We start from the raw sequence: 10,247 nt of genomic DNA, 5'->3' as shown, positions 1-10,247 counted from the left end.
GCAAGTTCATATTTTTATTCCCAATAGGTTTGGAGCTTTGTTGATTTTTGCATTTTCGTAAAAAAAGAGAAAGTTTTCACTTAATTCATTGAAAGCCCTTTCCTGCTGAGCCCAAGGGGGGGCCTGGGCTGGGGCCAGACCCTTCCCAGCCCCCTTGCTCCAGACACCAGTGCTGGGAGCGGGGTCACCGCCTTCCTCCCGCCCTGCCCTCCCGCCCCACGGCACCTCTCTATACATGACAATTTAAAAATGGAAGCTAAGACACACCATACAGTGGACAGGCACGCACACACATGCACACAGGCGTCCGCCCTGGGCCGGGCAGGACGTCAGCTGCACTCAGAGAGCACCAAGGAATGCACGCGGGCCCTCCTTCCTGGGCCAGGCTGCAGCCCCTCCCACCAACTGCCCTGCTAGCTGCCAGAGGGAGGGGTGGACAGCAGGTGGGGGGGAGGGAAGGGACGGCTGGGGGCCAGAGGGCACTGCCAGCCTGCTAGGTGGCCCTGGGGACCTGGGGGGTGCAGGGAGAGGACCGAGGGTGACCCCAGGCCTCAGGAACCTGAGGGACAGAACTCGGGGCCCTGCCCCTCCAAGAGCCTCAGGCCCAGGTGTTGGGAGAGGGGTTGGCCCTGCAGCCTTGGCCCGCCAGCCCCTGCCAACTCTCCTTAGAATGAAATACACATTTGGTAAAAAGCCCATGAGCTAGGCTGGTGTGTCCCAGTGCATCCCCTACGTCCCCTTGTGGCCCTCACAGCTGGGATTCGGGTCTGCTCCTGAGGAACCAAGTCCTCCACACCAGCTCTGCTCCCCTGGCCTAGGGGGTGGGTGAGCAGGGCCTGCCCTGAAGGCTTCTCCCCACCCCCGGCCCTTCCAGCCTCCTACCCTTCCCTGCTCAGACCCAGGAAGAAGTTAAAAATAGTTAGTTCCTACATAAAAAAGAGACACAAACAGATTCCCTGCCAAAGGGCAGGGGGGTGGGGGAGGGCTTTGTCTCTGCAGTGGGAAGGGCAGGGGCGGGCACAAGGGGGGACTGCAAAATAGTTTTTCTTTTAAAAAGTGCTTGGTAAGTCGGTTTTAAAGTGTGTGTCTATATCTATGTACAGATATACACACAGACACTGTTCACACGCTGGCTGCCCACGCATACCCGCACGCATACAGGATGTATACATATACAGAATCATATACATATACATACATACATACATATATATATCTATATATACTTTAAAAAGTCCTAGGTGAGCAGCGGGCCGAGCGGCCAGGCGCGGGGTCACGACTGCAGGGTGTGGGCCCGGCCGGGCTGGCAGACAGGACACTCGCCACCCTCAGCACACAGCTCGCACAGCACAGCATGTTGGCATGGCAGCACCGCCCGGCTCTGCTCTTGACACTTAAGGCATTTCACCGACTGCACGTGGAACACGGCCTGCGGGGAGAGACCGCCTGCTCACTGCTGTGCTCTCTGCCGCTAGCCCAGCGCCATGTCGGGCCAGGAGCTCCTCGACCCTCACTTCAACCCCCCTAGGATGGGGAAACTGAGGCCAGAGGCGCTCAACAGCATGCTGCTCAAAGCCCACAGCTGGCAAGGGAGAGGCAGGAGAGGGTGGGGGAGTGGGTGCTGGGCTGCCCTGCAGTGCAGCACCCATGCCTGACGGGCTCTTCCTCATACCGAGGCTTCTGCCTTTGTTGTCTCATTTGCTCTCGCGGTGGCCGTAGGTCCCCAAATGAGAAAAAGGAGGCCTGAAAAGCTGTGACATGCCCAAGGCCACATGGCCATGCTGGGGGGCTTGTCTAAACCCTAGTGAAGGCAAGAATACTCTTTCCACTGCAGCATACTGTGTGGGGACCCAGCAGAGTGCCTAAGATGCAGACAGGGCAGCCCCGGGGGCCTGGACCATTCTGGAATGCCTCCCGGTTTATGGAGAGCATACAGGAGTAGCCCTCAGGACCACAACTGAGGGCCCAGGGCTATTTAAAGCAGCTCTGGTTAGCGCCTGCCCTGGAAGTTCCAGAATGGACACTGACAGTCCTTGACCTCCAGCTGTCTGACCTCCTCTCCTGGCCCCCTGCCAGCAGGCCGGCATTTTGAGTGTTGGAGGTGCTCAGAAGAAGGGGCACTGTCCTTGGAGCAGGCTTGATGTGGTCGGAGTCCAGTGGCTGGCTGAGGCCACTGCCCACCCCTCCCGCCTGAGGCTCCCCCAACCTCCCGCTGACCTTGTCCACTTGCTCCAGGTGGGCCCGCAGCTGCTTCTGGAGGGAATAGAGGGTGGAGAGCGAGAGGGCCTCCAGGTCGGAGAAGGCGGGCAGGGCCGGTGGGTCAGGCCCCGCGTGCAGCCGCTCCAGCTCCTCCTGCAGTTTCTTCACCTGCACCTCCAGCGCATCACGCTGCTCCCGGGCCAGCTCGCACTCGGCGCCAGCCGCACTGGCCCGCTCGCTGGCCTCCTCTGCCTCCTTCTTCCAGGCATCACAAGCCTGTGGGTCCAATACGCAGAGCCTTGTCACGAGGGTGCCCCTTGCACCTGCCCCCTGCTACCCCAGAGAGCATCTCTGGGAGAACTGTGTGGGCTGCTCAGGTGAGGGCCTGCAAGGGGCTGGGCTACTGTCTGGGGATGGGACTGGGGAGGAGGCTGAAGCTGCCTGTAGAGAAGAGACATTTCAGGGTGTTCTACAAGAGCCCCTCTGGGCAGGGAAGGGGCTGGGCCGAGCATAGCACAGCACTAGGCAGAGCCCAGCTCCTGGCCAGCATCTCAGGGGCAGCTGGGGCGCAGCTGGACACAGGGCCCATCTCAGAGCCTGGCACCCTTGACCTGGAGCCCTGGAGAGGCAGGGGGTCCCGTGGGAACAGGCTGCACAGCAGCTTACAGAGGGAGTTCAAGGCCTGAGATGCCAATCACCCAGAGTCCTGACCGGCAAGGCAGATCCTTCCATGGGAGAGAGAGCAAACAGAACTAGATGTATGCTCTGTTCTTCCAGGCCCCTGCCCACCCACCCCATGTCCTCTCTGTGTAAGACAGGCTCAGCTGTACAACCCCAGGGACTAGAAAGCAGGCAGTGGGGGGCGCATACCTGCTTGGCTTGCTTCCAGGACTCCTCCCACTGCTTGATGGTGCAGTTGGCTTCCTCTAGCTCTTGCCGAAGCCGGGCCAGCTCTGCAGCCCCCGGGCCTGACAGGAAGGCAGGAGATGTGCCTGGGGAGAAGCTTCCAGAGGCAAAGTGCTCCCAGATGCTGCTGTTCATCCCGTTCAGACCTGCCCCAGGAGGGGAGGGACACCAGGGCTTTAGAGGTTCCTGGGCCCCGTCCCTGGCCTGGGCCACCTGTCATTAGTGCTTCACTTATTCTTCCATTTAATCTTCATAACAGCCTGAAGCAATGGGTGCTGCCACCATACCCATTTTATAGCAAAGGAAACTAAGGCAGAGAAGTGAGTAACCTGTCCAGGGCTGCACAGCTACGGAGTGGTGGTGCAGGGACTTGACCCCACCTGAGTCCAAAGCCCCTGCTCATAACCCCTGCACTATGCTGCTGTGGACAGAGTAGACAGAGTGGCCAAAAACGCTTTCTAGAAGCCAGGGTTCCAGCCCCAGTCTCCTCAGTAAGCCATGTCCCCTCTTACCCAAAGATCCATGTGATGCTGAGGTCCCCAAAAACGTGTTTTCTGACTGGCTCAGGTGGCTCTGGGGCTGCTGCAGGAAATGTGAGGAGAGACTGACAGGAGGGGACGGGGACGCTGAGTGGAAGGAGGCAGAGCTGCCCAGGGAGCCAGGGATGTTCACAGGTGCAGAACTCTGCAGCAAACTGCCGCCTGCAAGAGAGGCCAGAAGGGGGTGAGGGTGGGCCAACCTCGTAAGGCCACACAGGCAAAGGCTGCTCAAAGCCAGCCAGCTGGACCTCTGGGAGCCCTCCCATGCCACTTTGCTGCCACTGTCCAGTACCGATTGTGATGCTGCCCGGGTGGGGCACTGTGCTGCTATCAAAAGTCTTCTCCAGGGCGGCCACCCCAAACTCGTTCAGGTCCAGGTCATCCAGGGCTGACTCTAGGTACAAAGTGACCAGGGTGTCAGCCTTCTGGCCTTCCAAGGGGCTACACAATCCCCAGGCTCCAGGGCTCAGCTCCAGGACCCACCTGACCTTTACTACCTCATCCCCAGTGCCCTCACCACATTTTTGACCTCAAGCCACACTAACCAAGCTCTCAGGCCTCTGGACATTTGCTTGGGCTGTTCGCTGACCCCCACACTGTCTGCCTAGTGAAGGCCAGCTTTGATACCCTGGAGAAATCAAGTCCCAATGTGGGACTCCTGCCTCTGACAGAGGTCTTGTCTCCACATTACAGCTAGCGTGTCTCACCCAAGCTTCCTGAGGGTGGGGAGGCCTCTGGGCCCTCTGTGCATAGTGCACAGGAGTGCTCTACAAAGGTTTGCTGCCCTATGCTGCCTGGACAATGAGGGCAGGAACAGTATGTCTTCATCTCTGTCTTCCCAGTCCTGCCGTAAGACCTGGCACAAAGTGGGCAACACCAGGACTGCTCAAAGAGGGGCAGTGACTTCTAAGGGCCAGGAACTCTGAGGACAGTTGTGCGGGTTGTTCACTGCACAAGGATATCTAGTGCAAGAACAAGTGCAGGCTGAGTGACACGTGGCTTGGGGTGAGGCTGCACTTGCCCAGGAAGAGGTGATTTACTTGAAAGGACTCTAAGTCTTGGCCCTGTGCTTTAGGCTCATTTTCTCTTTAGCCCAAAGGGCCCAGACCACCCGCCCTCCACCTCTCCCAAGACAGCTGTGTAAGGTGACCGGTATGCTGATTTGAGTCTCACTCCAGAGACGTGAGAGCCTCTGACTCCAGGCCCATCCTGGGCCCGGCAACAGAAACAGCCTAATTACCTATGACCGACTCTACCGTGTCGCTGGTGGGGTAGAAGGGCAGTGCGTTTGCATTCATGCCAGGGATGCTGCTGGTGCCCACAGGGCTAGGGGGAGTAGCTGCCAGGCTGGACGTGATGCTAGAAGAGATGCTTGAGGTCAGGGGGCTGCCCACGGGGAGGAGGCCCAGCACGTCCTGCAATGAGAGAGTGGGGAGAGGCAATGAGGCGCAGTGTGCAGAGGCCGTAGATGAGCTGGAGAAGGTGGCTGGGAGGGCCAGGGAGAAGTGGCCCCAGCCAGCCCACACCCTGTGGAGAGGCTGGAGTTGGAGAGCGGTGATTGCGGTCTGGAAGTAGGGGAGGGCGAGGCAGTAGTGTCGGCCCGCTAAAATACTCAATGCCTACTGCTCTGACTGACTGATGGGTGAGTCCAGGAGGGGAGGGAACCAGGGCCTGACCCCACTCTCTGCTCTGGATTGCTCTGTCCTCAGCTGGGCCCTCATTTGTCAGCCCCTCTGGGAAGCAGGCCCCCACACCCTGAGGCCTCCTGGGCTTCTGGCCTGTCCTGTCCATAGTGGGTGCCACCAGGGAGGAGGGACTGAGAGCTCTATACCTGTTTGGGCTGTAGCAGAGGCTGCTCTTGACTTCTGGGCTCTAGGGAATGGGATTTTATTTTGGCCTGGAGAGAAAAGTCAGGGGTCAGATGAATGTGGTTATAGAGAGGCCCCTGTCAGGATTCCTGGGCCCACCATGCTCATGGAGGCTGCAGGGATGGGGTGGGAGGCTGCAGATATGGCCGTCTGTTGTGCCCCCCACAGTCCCCCTTTACATGCACACATCCCCTCCCTCCCCACCCCCACTCCTCTTCCTCCCCACAAGACCCAGAGGAGCTGCTCCTCTCCTGCCCGGAGACTCTTAAGCCCAGAAGGTTTCTCTCCAGGCCCACCTGGACCCGTCCGTCTTGCTCCCTAGGCCTGCCATTCCACCAATGTAGCTCGGGGCGGGAAAAAGCTGCTGTGAGGTCAGAAGGCCTGGGGGATCCCCTAGTCACTAGTTCTGTGACACTGGGTAAGTCTCAGCCAGGCTAGGCCTTCCTGTCTTCATTTGTACAACAAGGCTCAGTCCTGCATAGGCCGAGGACGGGGCTCCTAGCTCCCAGTCGCTCCCCCAAAGCTGGGTCAGGTCACCCTCAAGCCATCCCTTGCCCACGTGGAAGAAGGTCACCCACACTGGGCATGAAGCATCCTCTGTTGCCCCTTGTCCTTACCTGGCATTTGAAATTTTTCAGGTACTCAGCTCCCACCTGGTCTTCCCTCTCGAAGCCAGGAGCCTTCTTGTAGCTGCTGGGGGCAAGGCTGGGCTCCCCAGGGAAGACAATGCCCTCCAGGTTGGGGGGCTTCCTGATGGAGCCCGGCGGAGAGCCGCAGAGGTTCGATGGGCTGCCCAGGCTGCTGTTTCTACAGAGCAGCTGCAGGGAGGACAGGAGGGGCTGGTGGGCACAACACGGGCCGAGTGCAGGGCCCACACCCTACCGCCTCCTCAGAGAAGGAGTCTTCAGCAAGGGGCTCAGGTCCATTTCCATCTGCCACTGGGCAGCGGCAACCATCCAGGAACCCCTCTCCTTGTGAGGGGGTGGGGCATGTGGCAGGTGCCTTTGTCCCTTCAACCAGCTCCACCCAGGTTGACCAATGGAGGCTTGGGGACCACCCCCCGTCCTGGCTCTGGACAAGAGTTCAAAAAGCCGGTAGTCCTAGGCCAGACACCAGGGCCTCTTCCCCCCACACAGGCTGAGGGCCTGGGGGCAGGAGAAGCAGGTGTTGGGTTCCTGGACAGGCATGGGGCCGCCCACCACCCCAAGTCTAGTGGGACAAGACCCCAGGCCCCCAGGCCAGGCACATACGGTGCTGAGGTCAGGGGCGTGCGGGCTGGAGGGGCTCACAGGCACCGAGTCTCCGGCAGCAGACGGCATGTACAGGACGGGACCCGGCTGGGTGGGGCTGGATACAGCTGAAGAAGGCTGCAGGTCATCACTTAGGGGTGGCTCTGCAAGAGACCGGGCAGCGTGTCGGTGGACTCCTGAGCCAGCTCTGTCCTTCCATAAGCACGTTGGGTCTCTTCCAAAGGAGACCAGCATCCCCTGACTCTATTATCATGTATTACGCACTTACTGTGCCAAACAACTTGCGATAACTTACAAATCTTCACCATGACTGGAAGACACAGGTCTCCATTTGACAGAAAAGGAAACTGGGGTTCAGAGAGGTGAGGTGAACTACCCAAGGTGACAGGAACTGGGGAACAGAGGGGCTGAGATTTGAACCCCATCTGTTCCTGAGCTGAGTCATTTTTCTATGCTGCCTCAACCAGGTGGACCCAGTATCCATGGCTAGGGACCACCTTGGTGCCAACAACAGGCTTTTCCCTCCCCCTAACAGGGCCCTTGGTTTATGTTGCACCCTGATCCCAGAGACAGGACCCAGAGCAGTGGCTTGAGCTGTCAGCTGAGGGGTGGTGACAGGTTAGTAGTGGTGGTCTGGGGCGCAATGTTGAAGACCTAGACCTGCGCTGTCCAGGCCAGCAGCCACAAGCCACACATGGCTATTAAGCAAATGAAGTGTGCTGGTTTTAACTGAAATGTGCTGTAGGGATAAAGCAGGCCCTAGGTGGTACAAACAGCGAATGCACTCAATTGCTACCCGGAAGGTTGGAGGTTCAAGTCCACCTAGAGGCATTTCAGAAGAAAGGCCTGGTGATCTGCTTCTGAAAATCCAGCCACTGAAAACCCTGTGGAGCACTGTTCTACTCTGACACGCAGGGGGTTGCCATGAGTCGGAATCAGCTTGGCGGCAACTGGTGGTTATCGCAGTATAAAATACATACCAGATTTTAAAGACTCAATATGGAAAACAAAAGCGAAATATCTTTGTAAATTTTCATATTGATTGTGTCAACATGATGTTTTATATGGGGCTAATAGATATAAGTTATAACTAACATAGCCTCTTTCTTTTGCCTCTTTAAATGTGGCTCCTAGAAAACTTAAAATGACATACAAGGCTCACACTGCGTCTCCACTGGACAGCTCTGCAGGAAAGGCCTCTGCACAGTGCTGTGCTCAATCAGCAACGTCTGCCACGGGCAAGCCCTGGGGTGGCTGGGAGGGTGCCCTGCCCTGCCAGGACTCTGCGTGCCTGATCATGACAGTCCCTGCGGCCTCTGTGTCAAAACCTTGGGAGCCCAGGGCTTCACAGTCAGTTCCAGAGAGGGGTGGGGAGTGGGACTTTTGAGGGGGAGGTGTTTGTCCGACACACAACCCTGTGCACAGCGTGTGGCTGGCGGCCTCTCCCAAAGGAGCATGAGCAGAGGGGAGGGGAGGGCAGAGAGGGTATCCCCCGGGGACAACATACGTTCTACGTGGGCAAAGGCGCAGAAGGGTCCGCGAGGACAGCTACCCGACTGCTGCATGTCGTTGCACTTGGTGGATTTGTAGATCTAGGGAGGAGAGTAGAGCAGAGCAGAGCAGGGCAGGTCAGGCTGTCCTTCTCCAGCATGGGGGAGAGCTGAGTCATCTTGTCTCCTGTATCCTCCCATCCCATTCCTTCTCTGAGTCACTCCCTACCACCTTCTTCCTCAAACTCCTGGAGAACTGCAGACTAGCCCACTGCCACCCCCAGTGCCTTCTGGGGCCGCAGGCCCACCAGCCCTGGCCTGGCCCTCACGCAGGCACCTCCACCGAGCTGCTTCTCATCGCGGTCCTGGCAGGAAGGGAGCTGAGATCACAGGCCCTGCCCCCTCTCTCGCAACACACCCCCCAGGGTACCTTGGGGTGGGATCGATCTACACAGGGTCCACCTTGCCACACTGCTGTCTGCAGCCCACATAGGGTAGACTCTGTCCATGTGTCTACCTCAGGGTGTCCTGGTTTCCATGGAGCCAGGGGCAGGGACAGCCTGTGCCTCTCTGTACCCTGCATGAGACCTGCGCACATTGTTTGCCTCAGGGCCACAACACGGGGCTGGTGGGCCAGGGAGCTGTGTCAGGGAAGTTTCTGGTACCCCAGGCTATGATCTGGGACAGACAGCTAGAAGAAGCTTTAAAAAAAAAAAATCCTGATGTCACCAGATTAGAAGAACCATGAGCGGTACAAATAACAGAATGGCCAGGTCACTGTGCCCAGTCCATGTCCTCCCCGTGAGGCCAGTGTAAAACAAAACTGGGAGCAAAGGGCCTCCTGGTGAGTGTGGGCTCAGAACAAGGGAAGCCACCAAACGAGGGTACAGGTCTCCCGCACTGCCTGGTAGGTCCCCCCCACCTGTGGGGAAGGCCTGTGATTCCAATCCTTCTTCCAGAATCGTATCTGGGTAGGCTCTGCCAGCATCTGCCTGAACCCTCCTCTCCTTTCTTCTTGCTTCCCATAGGGGATATTTAAGCTACCCACGGCCCCTGCTCTGAAGGCCCACCTCTGGGTGGAACTGCTGCTCCGTGCGGGTGTGGCAATACTGGCAGGCATCTCCATTCTCACACTTGCCAGGGTCTCCCCACTCGTCCCCGTGTTTCACATTTGGACACGGAGATGACCTGGTCCAACGATAAAGTGGGATCAGATGAAAGCAAGAAAGGTGAGATGGGGCCTAGGGGTGCCCACCTGGACACCTTCACAAGGCCCCTCCGTCTCCAAGCCTCTCAGGACTAGATGCAGAGATGGAAGAGACCAGTGTGAGGGTCCTGCTCGCGCCAAGGCCAGCTCTGCCTCTCTGGCTCACGCTGGCTGTATCATCAAAGACACTGTTTTGTTCCCCTTGGCTGGGACCCTCCCACCAACCACCACCCAAGCCAAGGGAGAGCTCTAGCCAAGCTCTAGTCACTGCTACACCTTCCATACCTGCAGCTTGGCCCTCTGCAGTGCGATGGATCACTTCCATATGGCCTTTCTCGCCATGATCTTGTAACTCTCACCAAATGACTGGGTTGGATTATACAAATGAGGTGCTTGTGGCCCACCAATGGGATTGGATAGCTTGCTAATAATGCCAATAAGGTGCATGGCACCCTTGTGGGGGGTGGGACCATGTGAATAAGGTATAGGGAACCCTAAGGAAGACAGTGGTCAGTTTTGCCAACCCGTTAGGCTTAAAAGGAGACACGGAGAGAGAGGAGGAGCTGTAACACGGAAGACAGCAAGAGACAGCAGCACAGTAGTAACAAGAGCAATAGTGGCGTGAGATGGCAGGAAAAAGGAGACTGGCGGAAGATGGCTGCCGTGGGGCTTGCCAACCCATGGAGCTAGGAGCTTTGTACCACTTTCCTGAGCAGGGCAGAGGCCAGGCTGGCCCAAGATGCACAAGGGGCCGGGAGGCCAAGAGCCAGAGAGAGGCCTGCCTGTGG

At 58.1% G+C, this 10,247-nt stretch overlaps 1 protein-coding gene across 7 annotated transcripts in view; it reads right to left on the bottom strand.

The window, feature by feature from the left end:
* Positions 1 to 207: 207 nt before the first annotated feature.
* UNK (unk zinc finger) overlaps positions 208 to 10,247 on the bottom strand; it is a 33,815-nt gene continuing 23,775 nt past the window's right edge. For 3 of the 7 annotated variants that reach the window (XM_049859053.1, XM_049859055.1, XM_049859054.1), the window contains 11 exons: positions 9,323 to 9,440; positions 8,270 to 8,354; positions 6,763 to 6,905; positions 6,130 to 6,330; positions 5,476 to 5,541; positions 4,885 to 5,059; positions 3,937 to 4,038; positions 3,618 to 3,806; positions 3,070 to 3,251; positions 2,218 to 2,475; positions 209 to 1,429 (listed from right to left, as the gene is read on the bottom strand). In XM_049859053.1, the coding sequence (XP_049715010.1) occupies positions 1,274 to 1,429; positions 2,218 to 2,475; positions 3,070 to 3,251; positions 3,618 to 3,806; positions 3,937 to 4,038; positions 4,885 to 5,059; positions 5,476 to 5,541; positions 6,130 to 6,330; positions 6,763 to 6,905; positions 8,270 to 8,354; positions 9,323 to 9,440 (1,675 nt within the window). In that variant the 3' untranslated portion in view covers positions 209 to 1,273. Of the gene's footprint in view, positions 1,430 to 2,217; positions 2,476 to 3,069; positions 3,252 to 3,617; positions 3,807 to 3,936; positions 4,039 to 4,884; positions 5,060 to 5,475; positions 5,542 to 6,129; positions 6,331 to 6,762; positions 6,906 to 8,269; positions 8,355 to 9,322; positions 9,441 to 10,247 lie in introns of all 7 variants that reach the window. The other 4 variants (XM_049859058.1, XM_049859056.1, XM_049859059.1 and 1 more) reach the window with 4 other exon arrangements.

The sequence above is a fragment of the Elephas maximus genome, chromosome 19 (genome assembly GCF_024166365.1).
Source record: "Elephas maximus indicus isolate mEleMax1 chromosome 19, mEleMax1 primary haplotype, whole genome shotgun sequence".
Lineage (NCBI taxonomy): Eukaryota > Metazoa > Chordata > Mammalia > Proboscidea > Elephantidae > Elephas > Elephas maximus.
This window is presented reverse-complemented; position numbering and strand designations above follow the sequence as displayed.